The 17827-nt window shown below is 38.2% G+C and overlaps 1 protein-coding gene across 12 annotated transcripts in view; it reads left to right on the top strand.

Annotated features, from left to right (window-relative positions):
• Positions 1-1533: 1533 nt before the first annotated feature.
• LOC121383447 (SCO-spondin-like) overlaps positions 1534-17827 on the top strand; it is a 56410-nt gene continuing 40116 nt past the window's right edge. For 5 of the 12 annotated variants that reach the window (XM_041513493.1, XM_041513492.1, XM_041513494.1 and 2 more), the window contains exons 1-8: positions 1536-1704; positions 2892-3004; positions 4246-4373; positions 6395-6510; positions 8952-9078; positions 10532-10608; positions 11907-12077; positions 17350-17532. In XM_041513493.1, coding sequence (XP_041369427.1) covers positions 1689-1704; positions 2892-3004; positions 4246-4373; positions 6395-6510; positions 8952-9078; positions 10532-10608; positions 11907-12077; positions 17350-17532 — 931 coding nt within the window. In that variant the 5' untranslated portion in view covers positions 1536-1688. Of the gene's footprint in view, positions 1705-2891; positions 3005-4245; positions 4374-6394; positions 6511-8951; positions 9079-10531; positions 10609-11906; positions 12078-17349; positions 17533-17827 lie in introns of all 12 variants that reach the window. The other 7 variants (XM_041513497.1, XM_041513490.1, XM_041513495.1 and 4 more) reach the window with 6 other exon arrangements.

The following is a 17827-nucleotide window of genomic DNA, read 5'->3' as shown; positions in this document are numbered from 1 at the left end:
ATTAAAACACAATTGCCGAACATATCCACTGACTCTTAATCAATTTTGTTGTTATTTTACTTTCATGTATCTTCAGTGCAGGATTTAGCTCAGTCGGTTTGAGCGCTCGTCTAAGGTGCTTGTGTCGCAGGATCAAACCTTCTCGGTGGATCGATTCAACCGATTGTTTTGTTTCTCGTTCCAAACAGTGCACCACAACTGGTCAAAGGCCATCGCGTGTGCTTTCCTGTCTGTGGGAAAGTACATATAAAAGATCCCTTGCTGCTAATGAAAAAATGTAACGGGTTTTCTCTGATGACTCTGAGTCATAATTACCAAACGTTTTGACATCCAATACAATAGCCGATGATTAATTAATCAATGTTTTCTAGTGGTGTTGTTAAAAAAAAAAAAAAAATCTTAACTGTTTCATGTATCTTCGAATGAAGACTATATGTATTTGAAATGTATTTTGTCCTCAGTTTTGTACAAATACACGACGTTGAATATGCTACATAAATCTACTTTCATACATCCTCATATACCGTATGATATGCACATGTCCAAAAATATTTCAATTCAATTTGATCTACGTTTTCACTTTCTGTCCAATATTCATGGGCAGAAGATCTGGATTGGGACGGGTGTCAAAGTGTACAAACACACGACTTTAAAAACGTCATAGAATTCTACTTTCATGTATTCCTGTAAGACGCATCATATACACATGTTGTAAAATATTTCAGTGAAATCTACTTTCATCTATTCCCCATATGCTGCATCATATACACATGTTGTAAAATATTTCAGTGAAATCTACTTTCATCTATTTCCCATATGCTGCATGATATACACATGTTGTAAAATATTTCAGTGAAATCTACTTTCATCTATTTCCCATATGCTGCATGATATACACACGTTGTAAAATATTTCAGTGAAATCTACTTTTATGTATCCCCCAATCTGATTAAAATTAGCTCTACTGGTCTACCAGTAAATCTAACAGCATTGCGTGGACTCCCATGTCCAGGTGACATTTCATATATATATAACAATTTAAATATCGACCAATTACACTTCGTCTTTTATTGCGTTATTCGGGAGCATACAAATTCTAAAAACATCGGGCGAGACTATAAATGCAATAGGCGAACTTATTGGTCTATTTCAACATTGAAAAAACATGGGGGAAAATGCAGTAATAATCTCTGGATTGTATATTAGTATAAACAGATTTTATAGCTATACTATTACGGGTTTTTTTCGTCTTGAACGAATTTTATATTGAAATTAGTTTCCGGCATACTTCGTAATTCACCCGAATCATTTCGTATACCCTCGACATAATCCCGAATGTTTTCAAATTCTTTTCAAATCACTGGCATGATTTTGCAAGTAAAGTTTTGATTGGTCAAATGAAAGGTCAACTGGACGTGAGCTCCAACGGGGTGCTGTTAGATCCACAGGTAATAGTAATTAACCAGTGGAGCTAATTTTAATTAGATTGTGTATCCCCATATGCCGCATGATATACACATACAAAATATTTCAGTGAAATTTGATCTACGTTTTAACTTTCTGTCCAAGGTGTATGTAAGGAAGGTCTGGATTGGGACCGTTGTCAAAATGGCGGATACCGCGATCCAAACAACTGCTCCCATTGCAGGTGCCCGGATGGACTGAGCGGACAGTTCTGTAGCGAGATCATGGACCCAGTAAATGGTAAGAACCAGTCCACAAATGAACGTAGGTTTTGACACTAGAGGTGTCACACCACCTTTCACTTTTTTTAAAGACGTGTTGTATCAATGGGAAAATAATTTTATTGTGTGTGTTTGTGTGTGTATATATATTTAATAATAAGATTTAGGTTTTTCCGGAATGAAACACAATTGTTTTGTTAATATACCCACCACCCAAACACTTCAGTGAAATAAATATGCATAAACAAGGTGTAGGCATTTGTAGTAATTGCGGTGCCTCCCGCCAGAGGGTTAGTGGTTTGTTAGTGAGAGAGGAATCGGTATAGTGAGCACTGTCTATTAAGTCGTTAAACTCACTCTGGTTCAGAGCCGGTACCTGGAAGCGAACTCAATACCTACCGGCCTTACGTTCGATGGCTTAACTACTACACCACCGAGGCCGGTTAAGAGATCAATCAGGTCAGGACAGCCATATGGTTAACGTGCACATTCAGAGCAATTTGTTGTAGCGCACGCCTGTCATGGGCGCAGGTGTCAACCCATGTCGTCTCAGGACAAGAAAGAAATCAGTTTTGGAATAGCCCTTTTGTACACTATTTTGATGAAATAACATGATTGAATAACATGTTGATTATCGGCATTGTTTGGCCACCTACTTGACTGCCTGAGGGGCGAGACGTAGCTCAGTGGTAAAGCGCTCGCTTGATGCGCGGTCGGTTTGGAATCAGTCCCCGTCGGTGGGCCTGTTGGGCTATTTCTCGTTGCAGCCAGTGCACCACGACTGGTATATCAAAGACTGTGGTATGTGCTGTCCTGCCTGTGGGATGGTGCATATAAAAGATCCCTTGCTGCATTAGGAAAAAATTTAACGGGTTTCCTCTGATGACTACGTGTCAGAATTACCAAATGTTTGACATCCAGTAGCAGATGATTACTTAATCAAAGTGCTCCAGTGGTGTCGTTAAACAAAACAAACTCTCTCTCTAACTACCTGGGCATATCAAGCGGGAACTCTCTGTTAGCACCAGCCTCCTGTCCCGAAACTGGTCACTAGCGATGTTAGAGGCTAAATTCGAGATGGGCGTGCCTCAACCATCATTGGATATGGGCACGTTAATAGAGTTCCAATTTCCCATTTGTTTGCTAGTGAATTATTTCTAAAATGTTTTAAGTCTTTCATTATTTAGAGCTTGTTTGTTACAACAGAAACCTGTGGTCGTAAAATCAAATTTGCTACCGAAAAGTGGTTGACATTGTCGACACCCGGCATGTACAGCAGAGGCCCCAGGTTGAGATCATCTTGTAATTGGCTAATTAAGGTTCGTACAGTCTTCAGTTAAAAGAGACCTTCTGAGAGAGAGAGAGAGAGAGAGAGAGAGAGAGAGAGAGAGAGAGAGAGAGAGAGAGAGAGAGAGAGAGAGAGAGTTGTATATTTTCATATATATATATATATATAAATATATATACTAAAAGGCAAAAGTTATTGTGACATGGATTGTTTGGAGTAATACATGTGTGAGTGGATTTATGGATGTAAACCAGATAAAATGTGCATGAAACAGCTCGAAGAAATGCAACCAAGCAGTTGTTGCAGCGATTGCATGCTTTGTGCAAGAAACATGGAATAGTCAGGAGAAATCCTGTCCAGTGTTCACCATAAAAGGCCAGACATTCAGTAGCAAATCATTGCCACTCTGTGCAGCCTTCAGGAGTCCAGAAGTCAGAGGAACACCATTAGTGAACTGTTTGATGAAATTTCGTCATACCACGCCTTAGTGAAAATGACAGATGTCGAGTCATAGGAATGTTTGAATCTGGGACCTCGCAGCGTAACGTCGCACGTCAATTCAACGTCCACAGAAACACCATATGGCACTTATGGCAACGATATCAACAAAACAACCAGGCCAGGGACCGTCCCCGTAGCGGCCAACCACCCGTAACAACCCTTAACCCTAACTCTGATCCTTCCTCAGATCTGAAATGGCATTCCCAGGAACTTTCTCCAGCGTTTAGTGGCCTCAATGAGATGACGGTGCCAGGCCTGTATCAATGCTCAAGGTGGACACACTCGCTATTGACTGTGTGAACTTCGCTCAGGACCCCCTCTAGTGATGTGGCTCATTTGCATATGGCAGGTGCGCCCTTTTCATGGACTAATTGCTCGTTTCCATTTGTCTTTCCATGTTATGTTTCATACACGGTAGTAAAAAGATATCATCAATTATCTTTGTCTTTTGTGTGTCACAATAACTTTTGCCTTTCGTATATATTTAAACGATGCGGTTTCTAATATATTGTTTATAGTTCAGCATTTAGAAATATATAGATTATATAGATTTCTCGTGCATCGCCATTCTTCGATTTCCTTTCAAATATTATTTTCAATCTAGGAAACATTCAGACACAATAAATTAAAGTTTAATTGCTAATTGCCTTGTAAGAGATTACATGCGCGTGTTGTTTAATTTTGAAAACTATAAATATGAACTTACGTTTTGCGTCTTATTGACAAACTCCTTGGTTATATTCTGTGATTGCATTTTTAATTATGTTTCAGACTCTGCCTGGTAAACACGTGTTACTCAGAGTGGAGAAACTAACCCTCGATTGTTGGAGACAGATGGCGTGTGACGAAGACTACATTGCTATTCGCTACAAGACCAACCTGGCTCTGCCTGGACCGAGGTGAGTACATCAGTCAGTGGCAGATCTAGGTGGGGCGCATGTGCCTTGGTGGGGTGTATGTGCCTTTGTGGGGTACATGTGCCTCGTAACCCATACAGAGAAAAACAATATGGTTTTCGATGATCATTGGTATAGCGCAGGACTTACAGTAGGTGCGATAGATCGTAGGGGAGAGTAGGGTTGGGCAACTGCCTCCCAGTTCTGGAGAAAATCTTCAAATTCGGGCAAAAACAATAGACAAATTCCAGCAAAATGAGCTGGCCTGAACACTTTACACCATGTATTTCCATCATTCTACCCACAACATTAGATGTAAAATCGGCCTGCCCGCTCCCCCTCCCCTACAAAAATGGGAGCCCATACGCGCCTATGGATCGTAGTATCGATCACTTTTTATGTAATCCTGGTCCAATCATTGTCCACGAGTTGCATATTAAAGGCCGTGGTATGAGCTGTCCTGTCTGTCTGGAAATGCTGCTATTTGTTGTGAGTAACGAACGTGAACTATTTTCTAGACAACCTAATGACAATATTGAGGGCTAACAACCATGTGGGCCCGTTCTACGCAGCGATCTTAGCGCTAAGATCGACTTAAGTGTATAAAGTAGTTATGTTCTTAAGGTGATCTTGGCGCTAAGATCGCTTCGTGGAATGGGGTCCAGGTACCTAATTGACTAAACTCTCGCAACTTTGTGATCTCGCTGTTCAATGCAAAAAAGATATGCAAGAACGATGTGAGTTTGCTTAAGAGAGCTTAAGAGATCTTTTGAATTAGGCCCCTCTTTGCTAAAATAAGAGTATCTATAGGTCGTCCCACAGGGAACGCCTTTTTTCATGCTATGGAATTTACTACAAGTTATTTATTTTTGAGCCGATTGTTTTTAAATTAGACACAAAACTTATAAAAGAAAAAAAAACGTTATTTCCGAAACACTTTTACTTTTCTTCTTATAACTGAAATTATTTGCAAAAAAAAACGTTTGTAGGAGGACGGGACGGACTGTAGTCATCTAGCCTACTTCGCAGCTTAATTTGTTTTTATTATGTAGGTTTTATCGAAGGGAACATATATGTTGGAGGTGTGGTGAAAAGCAATATACATGTAATGTAAATATATAAAATTGCCTTCTTTTCCGATTTAAAAAAAAAATTTAAAACATGAAATTGGACATAACCAGTTCTTGGCCCGTGCTTAAAAAAACGTTTGAGTCTTGGTAGAGGATATTTCATGTTTTTTGTCAAATATGATTTATATCTCATCGAGTGAAGTTTGCAATCATATTTCAAAATTCGCGTTTGCGCGACGAGTGTGATATGATTGTTCGGGCTCCGGCCCCCCCTCCCCTGGGCCTCGGCCCCCTCCTGCCTGCCACACTTGGATTACCAATACCGGCATGACACCTCTCTCAAATGATACACTTTTCCGTGTGGCGGTTAAGTTATGGATGAACCATACCCGTAACTCCCCTAGGGCTAAATAATAAGATCTAGATTAGAGGTGTTCAAGTTTAGACTGCCCGGCAAAAAATGTGGCTAAATTGTTAGGAATAGGTATTTTATGTTAGAAAAATGCACAAACAAATTGTTAATGTCCCCTAAAATATTTTTGGAGTAAAGTTCAAAATTGCCCCTATATTTCTGTCCCGGACCACTCCTGCTGGCTATCCAGAGGATGGGCCCGTGACAGACATGCTTGAAACCCTAGTGGTATAGGAGCATGTAAATATATATTGGATTGGATTGCGATTCTTCACCAGTTGAGATATAAATCATATTTGACAAAAAACATGAAATTTTCAATTTATTATATAACTTTTGGCAATTTACCTTTTATTTTTAAAATGTTAGGAGCAAAATAGTTCCGGCTTTCTGACAGTGAAGATAACACTTTCTACAGTGACGATAGCACATTTGAGAGTGAAATAATGACATTTTCACTCTAAAATGTGTTATCGTCACTGAATATGACATTCCTGTTTTGTAAGAAAATGAAAGCTAATCCCTCTGTTTTGCACCTGCAGGTTTTGTTGTGACAGGCCAACCAAGACGTTTGTGAGTCATGGTAACCAGATACTACTGCTGTATCGTATTGGAGACCTTTACATGAACCGCGGCGTGCGTGTGGCCTTCAAAATAGGTAATTTCACGTGGCACGAATATCACGTGTTGGTCAGTGCAGTCAAAGACACATGGACATTCTGCTTTTTACCTTAGTATTTCTGATTAATTAAAGTCCCGTTCACATGATGAAAATTTACACTCATGAGTAGATATACATATATGCATATTTTACCCTCGTGTACAAAAGTATATTTCCAAAGCGTTTACATGAGTACTGTCTAAAAGGAAGATGGCTTGAGTATAATCTCATTTTAACCAAAATAGAAATATTTGAAAACATTTGCTATGCGTACAAATGACCAAAAATACTCCGGCAATACTTTTACTTATATGCAAATGTTAATTTGATGTGGTCTCCACTAGGTGCACATTTAGGAGATAACCATATGGAGTTTTAAGATTTGCGGGTGTTATTGTCTATTTGATCCCGCAAATATCGTTTTGACCGAACACACTTCAGTCAGTTTACAATACAGAACACACTCCAGTCAGTTTACAATATTCAAAATTACACATGTGAGCATGTTTACTCAGGTATGCAAATTTGCATATATCTTGTATGCCCGTGTGCATGAGGACGGGGTTTTAAGTTTTACAAAAATTCCTTCTTGCCAAAACTATTAAAATTCTCACAAGGTTTTTAGAAATGTAACAACTACATACACCATTAGAAGAAAGAAAGAAAAACCCCAGAACCCCCCCCCCCCCCAAAAAAAAAGCCACCAAAAAAACCCACCTCCGCTTATTATGGGGGTGTAATCTAAATTGTAATATGATATTCAGGAATGATTCAATAACATTAATTCACAACGCAAAGATCTGGAAGTTCGTTTTCAATAGCAAAAAAAAAAAAACGTATCCTATTTTCATGAATAAATTATATATCCAATTTTCCATCAATAGTTAGAAGTGACAAAACCCCGTCAACATTAAAGCATTATAATGTAGAGTCCCAGTAAAGAATACAAATATTTGTTTTCTTGGGGTACAGCCGAGTACACACCAGTTACCTCTCTTCCAGTTGTGTGACCGTTGTTGGTGCACTAATGATACGTGAGGGAATTAAATACCATTGAAACTATATAAGCATTTAAATTACTGTGTCCAACAAACGTTTTTTAAAGGCTTTAATATAGAAAAAAACCTACACCTCTAACCTGTTTGGCATAAAGTAGAAAATGTAGTAGCCCAAAAGCACAGTGTTTCATTTTAATCGATTATTAATCGATCGTTGATCGATTTGTGGAAACTGATGATCGATCACAAACTGTCGTCTGATTTACAACACTATCCGACAACCCTGTCTAAGACCACAACATCTACTTCTTCACTCCTTTCTCACTAAGGGCCGGACGTAGCCCAGTGGTAAAGCGTTCGCTTGATGCGCGGTCGGTCTGGGATCGATTCCCGTAGGTGGGCCCCATTGGGTTATTTCTCACTCCATTCAGTGCACCACGACTGGTATATCAAAGGCCGTGGTATGTGTTATTCTGTATGTGGGATGGTGCGTATAACAGGACCCTTGCTGCTAATCGAAAAGAATAGCCCACGAAGTGGCGACAGAGGGTTTCCTCTCGCAATATCTGTGTGGTCCTTAACCATATGTCCGACGCCATATAATCGTAAACAAAATGTGTTGAGTGCGTCGTTAAATAAAACATTTCCTTGTCCGTCGTTAACTAACTAAACGATCATTCCTTCCGTCCGACAGCCCTGTCTTCTTTCTCCTTTCTTTCTCACTAACTACTTAAAGCCGATCATTAACACCGTGTTACGAATTCCAGTACTATCCGACAGCCCTGTCTAAGCCCACTACATGTAATTATTTACTCCTTTCTTACTAACTACTTAAAGCCGATCATTAACACCGTGTTACGAATTCCGGTACTATCCGACAGCCCTGTCTAAGCCCACTACATCTAATTATTTACTCCTTTCTTACTAACTACTTAAAGCCGATCATTAACACCGTGTTACGAATTCCAGTACTATCCGACAGCCCTGTCTAAGCCCACTACATCTAATTATTTACTCCTTTCTCACTAACTACTTAAAGCTGGGCCCCGTCCTTATGAAGCGATCTTAGCATCGCATCGGCCTCGGTGGATAAGCCATCGGACATAAGGCTGGTAGGTGCAGAGTTCGCAGCCCCGTACCGGCTCCCACCCAAGCGAGTTTTAACGACTCAATGGGTAGGTGTAAGACCACTAACAACTAAAAACTAACCCACTGTCCTTAACAGACAGCCCAGATAGCTGAGGTATGTGCCCAGGACATCGTGCTTGAACCGTAATTGGATATAAGCACAAAAATAAGTTGAAATGAATGAACTAAGATCGCTTCGTAAAGCGGGGCCCTGGACAAACAAAATAGCCGTAATTTGTGTGCTTGAACTTAATTATACATGTGTACATACTGATAGCCTTGAAATCCAATTGAAATGAAATCCATTTACAGAGAAATGTGGAGGCTGTACCGCTAACTCGACTACCGCACAGCCCGCCTGTTTAGAGACCCGGGAGAGGAACTGTGACGCACAGTACACCGCCGCCTGCGTTAAGGATAGAACAAAGAAATGCAATTAGTAAGTAATATATATATATATATATATATATATATATATTTTTTTTTTTTTTTGACAGCTTCAATACAGTCTAAACAACAAAACCGTAAGACATGGTCAGGTCCTTGTTTCTGCACAATGCAGAGTCAAGTGGGCATTTTGCAACATACAGGTTGATTCTATGAATCACCTATCTAGTGCCTCTATAGGAGCTCCTTCACTAAAGATTTCATCCCTCCTGCACCGCTAAAATGAAGACTGCCACTCTCAGATTGGACGTGCCTCGCCTATAGGCGGACAGCCACTCGCGAGGAGATGCTTTACTAGAGATTTCATCCTTCTTGGACTGCTAAAAGAGGACTGCCGCTCCCAGATTAGTCTACCTAGAGCCTCGTCTATAGGCGGACAGCCACTCCCGAGGTCCCGTACTCGATAATTCATCGGTCCTGCACTGCTAAACGAGGACTGCCACTCTCAGACTAGTCTGTCCAGTGTCTCGTCTATAGGCGGACAGCCACTCTTGAGAAGATCCTTTAGTAGAGATTTTATCCCTCTTGCACGACAAAAAGAGGACTGCCACTCACAGACCTTGGTATAAATAACACCCAACAGGATCTTATCTAGACTAAACTGATTAGAAGGGGCAGTAAATTAGGGTCATGACAGACATATACAAAGATGACTTCTTAACTGAAATCCTTAACCATATGTCTTATGTCATATAACCGTAAATAAAATGTGTTGAGTGCGTCGTAAAATGAAACATTTCCTTCCTTCCTTCTTCTAAACTGAAAGGGAATGTAAACAAAAACCTTCTTGGGGACCACTGCCCTACCTCTTATACAATTCCTACAGCTTGTTTTGTCATCAATACCACAACTGCCTTATAGTAAACGATGATAATTATAGCAGTGAGATTAGTACCAATGGTATATACTCAAATCTACATTAAAATATTACGGTGGCGTCTAAAGTTGTTTGACTATGTTTGACTGTAATTATGATGATGGTGCTGCTGCTGATGATGATGACGATGACGACGTCGACAAAGAACGTGAAGATGGCTAGATACGGCACTTTAAAAAATATTGTCACTGTATATGAAATTAGAATACACCATCCTTTTTTTATTTCTTTCCTCTTGATATTACATGTAACCTTTGCCACGTCAATATTGACATTTTAACTTACATAGTTCCAGTCAGTGCTCCACAAATGGTGTAACAAAGGCCATGGTATGTACTATCCTGTCTGTGGGATGGTGCATATAAAAGATCCCTTGCTGCTAATCGAAAAGATTAGTCCATGAAGTGGCGACAGCGGGTTTCTTCTCTCTATATGTGTGGTCCTTGACCATGTGTCTGACGCCATATAACCGTAAATAAAATGTGTTGAGTGCGTCGTTAAATAAAACATTTCCTTCCTTCCTTCTAACTTATATATTTGCAAGTTTGTGTTCATAAATGTTTTTCAGTACTCGAAAGAACAACTGCCTGGATACCATCAAGAAGTGTTGTACAGGTTACAAGTTGACCGGCAGCGAATGTAGACGTAAGGATTTTGTTCTTTTAATAATTAGCTTTTTATTTACAGTAGAATTATCAAAGTTGTATTGCAGACAAAATATGAAATCTTCTCAGTTGTATTTATGGGTGGGTTTTTAATTATTTTTATTTATTTTTATTATTATGTTTCAAAGACTTTGGCAGGAACCTATTGTTATTGCTACGATTATTATTATTATTATTATTATTATTGTTAGTGCTATTATTTTGAGGGATTTATTGTATTAAAACGTGTGTATAGGTTATGTATATTGGTCTCTAGCGAATTATGTATAATTTAAGTTTATACAGTAGTTTCGATAAAACTTACAGGTAAAAACTCTTGCCATTCTAGATTTAATTGCTACTGCCTACATAAACGTTTCAAAATATTGAATTAATCTGATGCTTACTTTCGGAGTGATTGGGATTTCTATGTTAACCCCGGTATGTTTCGAAGAGTTTTCAAGTTACTCCAGTAATGTTTTCACCACTATAATATATTCTTTAGAGCATAATAAATTTACATTTATAGAATTTTTGTTTAACATAAATTCTTCAAATGAATCATATACATTTTTGCACTGTTTGTATGTTTATATCTATGAAAATCACTGAAATAAAATGCATATGTTAGAATTAAGGATTTACTATTTTATTAACGTGTAAAATATGAAACAAGTTGTTTGCTATTTGTTACTATGGCAAGACAAAATAAAACAGCAGTACTAAAATACAATCAGCATACGTAACTACTTCATTAGACTAAATGAAGTTCTGAGCACAGTGTATACGTACGTGTATGTGGGTTGGGGATGGAGGATGGGTAATTATTACTATAACTAAATAACGAATAAATATGTCTGAATAATATACAGCTATTATAATTATAACTTGGGAATCCGTCATCACCGCTTGTGGTTAAATTTATTACTATATTATTATTGTTATTATTGTTATTATTATTATTGTAATTATGTGTTGTTATCTACATTCTAAATTTTTTTAAATAAAAATAAATAATTTCTTTATCTTGGAATAACGAGAGAGAGAGAGAGAGAGAGAGAGAGAGAGAGAGAGAGAGAGAGAGAGAGAGAGAGAGAGAGAGAGAGAGAGAGAGAGAGAGAGAGAGAGAGAGAGAGAGAGAGAGAGAGAGAGAGAGAGAGAGAGAGAGAGAGAGAGAGATATTTGTACGTGCTTAACTACAATCCTATATTTCTATCCACTTACCTTTTTTCTGTCTGTTTCTCTGTCTGTATATCTGTATTCCCCTATGTTTTAGTGTTTCTTACGTTCTTATTTCAGCGACAGCGAAGTGGTCGGAATGGTCGACATCGAGCACCGTCTGCAGCGTGACATGCGGTAACGGCACTCTGACGGTAACGCGAACCAGAAAGTGTTCCACTGGACCGGGTCACTGTAAGGGCAACTCCACAGCAACCCTGAATAAACCCTGCTCGATGAAGTCCTGTCCAGGTATGTGCGAAATATTTTTTTGTCTCGCCTTTACGAAGTAAAAAGGCGAGATATATGCCTTACTTTCTGAAAGCGATGGCGTCAACTTTTATGTTAGGTCTCACTACACAGTCCACTTCCGGATGAGAGTTCATTGATCACGGTCCACTATAGTTCCTAATTGTGACATATGCTGTGGTTCACATAGCCAATTCTGGCTGTATTTTGCTCATGTTATTTTGTAATATTGTGCATCGACCTTTTGGGACATGAGTGTATAGCGGAAGGGACAACCGAAGTGAATCGGTTAAGGTTGCACTATACCAATTAATTTCCGGCTGGGTCGAAGTTCGAGGTGTACCGAACTTTTGATAGAGAAGTTAACACCACAAGTCCTGTGATTGGTTATAAATGTGAGTGTGTTGGTTGTAAACAAAATTAGTTTCATCTGGGCTAAAAATGTATGCAATTTTATTTGATGTAGTACCACCGTGTCAAGTAGCCTTGTGCTTGGAACATGTATGGGGTACCTGTAAAAAAAAGTACTAAAATTTTGTGCGAAACTAGGGGTGTTGCAGAAACATCTGGTTATACCGAAAATGAGCCATGAAAGGTACCATTTTCTGCAGTTAATACTTTGAGGTAGGGGTTGTAGTACTGATATTTATGGGTCACAGTTTGGTTGATATATTGCATATAGTGTTTTTAAACACAAACGTTAACATGGTCGCCTATGGGATTTGAATTGGTATAGTCCACAACCTATAGCACATATTCAGTGCATAATAAAAAAGATTATGATTTTTGTGATTTAATTAAATTAAACTACACTATTTGATTAATTAGCCGTCACTCGGCCATGCAAGTTCACAATGACCTTGACCTTGACAATAATTACTGTACATAGCTCTGAATGGAGTTTGAACAAAAATTAGCACTGAGGAAAGTTGGTTTTGGCCTATAATTCATACTATACAGATTTGAATGTTCTTATTTACATGGTGTTTGACTTGCCATATACAACTGCTCTTAAATATGTTAATATATCTAGGCAGTCTGAACTTAGATTTTAATAGCAATTTATTTTTATATTAAAAAATAACATGTGCCAATATTGGGATAATGTCTTTAACTTCTATAAACATAGTTAATGTTTCATGTGTGTACTTCTGATAGCTTAACTTTTTAAAGACCTTGATTTTATTGTCCTTTTGGCATATTTATAGGGTGCTAAGTCATATTTAGACACATTTGTAGTTTTAGGGGAAACATTTTTTACTTTGAAGAATTATTTTACCAAAACCATAATTAAAATTTTTGTCACTATTGTGCCTTCTGTTCTCATTTATACATAACAATAAGCTTGTTAAACATATCTTTAGGTCTCCAGATCAAATCTTTTTTTAAAATAATCACTTAGTTTGCTCCCATGAAGTGTATTTTAAGTGTATACTAGATTTGGAACCAATTTTTCCAGATTTGATTATCTACCTTGGTGTAATTTGATGATTTATTTTATTGTTAATGCTGTATTATCCAATGTTAATAGCTAAATGATATGCTGGATTACAGATTGTAGGAATACATCCAATATACATATTGTATTGATCTGGATTAGAAAATAATGCAATAAAATAGATGTTCGGGTAATTATGTCACTTAAAAACAGGGTGTTTTAGTAATGAATCAAAAATAAATATGCGAAAGCTGCATGATAATTCCAGATATCACAAATTTTTAAAACCTCCAACTACAGTAGGGTATACATAAAATATAGTCAGGAATATTGGTGGCTGCCAATGGTTTTGATGGTCCAATTTGAAAATCTGCATAGCTGATGGATTTGAAATTCCCGCACATGGTAACTTGAAGATGCCCACACTCAGCATACAGGATTTTCTTCCAACAGTGATGTGCAGGACATTAAGTCATTACTTCATACAGATGCAGTCATGTTGGTTTTCCCTTCCTCAGACATTGTATTTTTTAATACTGATATTTCTTTGATGTGCCTATTGAGGTCTTCATAATCTAGGGGTCAGTCAAGTACATGTGTTTCAATGGAATAAGTTTAAGGAGTTGAGGTACTCTGAATAGCCATGCTGTCTCTACATATATAGCTGAGCACACACACACATCTGACAATAAATATCTTCAGGAGTATTATTTTAAAAAAAATTATTTGTTCAAATATGACATATTGCATTTGTACAAAACTGTACAAAATACATGTGTTTTGTGAGGTGTACATTAAATTAGGTTGCACTGTAGAAACAACAGTTTCAGTGAGGTTGTCAGTTTATGTCAGAAGACACCAGATCCTGGTTGTCATAAAAACACATGATTCACCACCTTTTGAAACATGTATGTTATCAGTATAGGTTGCACTATACCAATTAATTTCCGGCTGGGTCGAAGTTCGAGGTGTACCGAACTTTTGATAGAGAAGTTAACACCACAAGTCCTGTGATTGGTTATAAATGTGAGTGTGTTGGTTGTAAACAAAATTAGTTTCATCTGGGCTAAAAATGTATGCAATTTTATTTGATATAGTACCACCGTGTCAAGTAGCCTTGTGCTTGGAACATGTATGGGGTACCTGTAAAAAAAAGTACTAAAATTTTGTGCGAAACTAGGGGTGTTGCAGAAACATCTGGTTATACCGAAAATGAGCCATGAAAGGTACCATTTTCTGCAGTTAATACTTTGAGGTAGGGGTTGTAGTACTGATATTTATGGGTCACAGTTTGGTTGATATATTGCATATAGTGTTTTTAAACACAAACGTTAACATGGTCGCCTATGGGATTTGAATTGGTATAGTCCAACCTTAATGAGCCACCTGTTTGGACCGGTACTACAGCCATATGTATGTAATTTTTATGTTACAATATGGCGGACGTATATGCGTCCGACAACACAGTGAAGAAATGAGTCCTTAGAAAAGGAATCAGAGGAATTGGTCTCTACGATCAGGATTCAATTGTTCGCTATTAATATTAAAGGTACTTCATCATCAAGATAATTTGTAGAGGAAGGCAAGCGATCGCGGTCGATCACAGTCTATCGCGGTCGATCGCTAGACTGGTGTTTGCGCCTACTGTTAGGTGAATGTAAAGTGATAGAATACAAGTGTACCAGTCAATATGTTAGCGAGTGCTCGACCTCTTGAACATACTACAGATGTCTCTTTGTTTACGGAAGCTGGAAAAAGGCTGTTCGTACGAACGCCCCGTTATAAAGTGGCGGTCCTCCTACAGACTGTGTTGGAACCATATATCGTGGAGGATCAGCTCTATTCTCTGTAGACAAAGCACCAGGCGATTCTATCAAAACATCTTTTGGAATCAGTCTCGTGCAGAGATGGGGTATTGAATATATTAGCGGCAGATTTGTAATCGCCATGAATGTTATAGCTTCTATTAGTATTAAAATGTTATATTGTTTTGGTTACTAGATTAAAGTGGCAGAACCTAGTTTCCAAACACTATGACGTATTTTCCACTATTAGAGCCGATTTTTGATAACTGAAATCACATATTACTTACATTTAGGTGTTTAGATTATCCATTTCCGTACATCCGAAGTGTTTGTGGTCACCCGGCTGTTTCTAATACCACAAAATAAATTTTTCAGATTTTTACAAACGCATGAACCTCTGAGAAGTAACGATTATGGAGGCGAACTCTAGTCTATTTTAAGGGTATTTTCCCGTTTCATCGTCACAGACTTTTGTTTCTCTCTATTGTAACTTTATGAAATTGTATTACAGTTTTGTATATTAACCAAATTTGGTGTCTATTTTCACGGATTATAACTCGGTTCTGCGACTTTAACGCGTATTAGCTTCAATTTTCTATGGGGCGGGACGTAGCCCAGTGATAAAGCGTTCGCTTGTTGCACGGTCGGTCTAGGTCAGTGGGCCCGTTGAGCTATTTCTCGTTCCAGCCAGTGCACCACGATTGGTATATCAACGGCCGTGGCATGTGCTATCCTGTCTGTGGGATAGTGTATATAAAAGATCCCTTGCTACTAATGGAAAAATGAAGCGGGTTTCCTCACTGAGACTATTTGTCTAAATTACCAAGTGTTTGACATCCAATAGCCGATGATTAATAAATCAGTTTGCTCTAGTGTTGTCGTTAAACAAAACAAACTTTAACTTTAACTTTTGATTTTCTCTATAAAAAACCCCACATTTATTTTGAGGGCGAAGTACCTTTATTATGTATAACCCATCCGAGATAGAAACTACCACCATCAGGCCTGGATTGTTTCTCTATAAAAAAAACCCACATTTATTTTGAGGGCGAAGTACCTTTATTATGTATAACCCATCCGAGATAGAAACTACCACCATCAGGCCTGGATTGTTTCTCTATAAAAAAAACCCACATAAAAAAAACCCACATTTATTTTGAGGGCGAAGTACCTTTATTATGTATAACCCATCCGAGATAGAAACTACCACCATCAGGCCTGGATTGTTTCTCTATAAAAAAAACCCACATTTATTTTGAGGGCGAAGTACCTTTATTATGTATAACCCATCCGAGATAGAAACTACCACCATCAGGCCTGGATTGTTTCTCAAACGCGGATTTCCGTGAACAACCTAACTTCGAGACAACTTGGTTCCTGACACGTGGCTATGGAGGATATGCAAAGAACAGAGACCACTGTGTGCATCATATAACACACGCTACATGACATATATGGACCTTCGTGTTATTTGCCAGAGATTCTATGCAAAGGATATTGTATTATTTGCCAGAGATTCTATGCAAAGGACATTGCATTATTTGCCAGAGATTCTTTGCAAACGACATTGTATTATTTGCCAGAGATTCTTTGCAAACAACATTGTATTATTTACAGGGATTCTATGCCTAGGACATTGCATTATTTGTCAGAAATTATATGCCAAGGATTTAATATTATTTGCAAGAAATTCTGTGACAAGGACTTTCAGCCATATACTCTAATCATGGTGTGTACTATTTACCATGGGATTCAATGTCATAAGAGCACCAGCCAGTGACTACTTGATCGTAGCTTGTGCCATTTACCAGTAGCATCTAGATTGGTATAATATTCATCAGGAACTACCATGAATAATGCAATATTTACATGACTACATGCCAGTGGCCACATAATTTTAAAACACAAATGTATTATTTACCAGGAATTATAATGATGTATAATATCATGACTTTAACATACCATGGGACCACCGTGTGTGGAAGCTACGTTTAAATTAATAGCTTATCACCGTGGTGTTCTTATTTCCCAGTAAATGGACTGTGGTCTACTTGGAAAGTCACATCCACCGAACCCTGTACTTTGACCTGTGGCGGTGGGGTCATAAGGATACATAGATCCAGGACTTGTATTCCGCCAATGTTTGGTGGAGCAGATTGTCAGGGGCTATCTCAAGATATTATTAAACAACCTTGTAACATCAATCCATGTCCCAGTAAGTAAATATATTGTAATATGCTACTAATCCAGTAGATGTCTCTACCATTAACCTTACTTAAGCCTCAGGCCGGGCTGTCTCGTGCCCTAGATGCAAGATGCTATCCATATATCTCCAGTAGCTATTCATGCCTTAGTGGATATTTTAATCTTTTGCTAGTAGCTGCCCATGTAGTTGATATTACAGAAGTCATCCATGCTTTTGTAGTAATTTAATTTAGTCCCGATAGCTACCCGTGTCTTCATGAGAATGTTAGGGTGGGATCTAGGTCTGTCGGTAGAGATAATTTGAT

This window comes from Gigantopelta aegis, chromosome 10, assembly GCF_016097555.1.
Source record: "Gigantopelta aegis isolate Gae_Host chromosome 10, Gae_host_genome, whole genome shotgun sequence".
NCBI lineage: Eukaryota > Metazoa > Mollusca > Gastropoda > Neomphalida > Peltospiridae > Gigantopelta > Gigantopelta aegis.
Note: the sequence above shows the minus strand (reverse complement) of the source record. Positions and strands in the feature narration are given on the sequence as shown.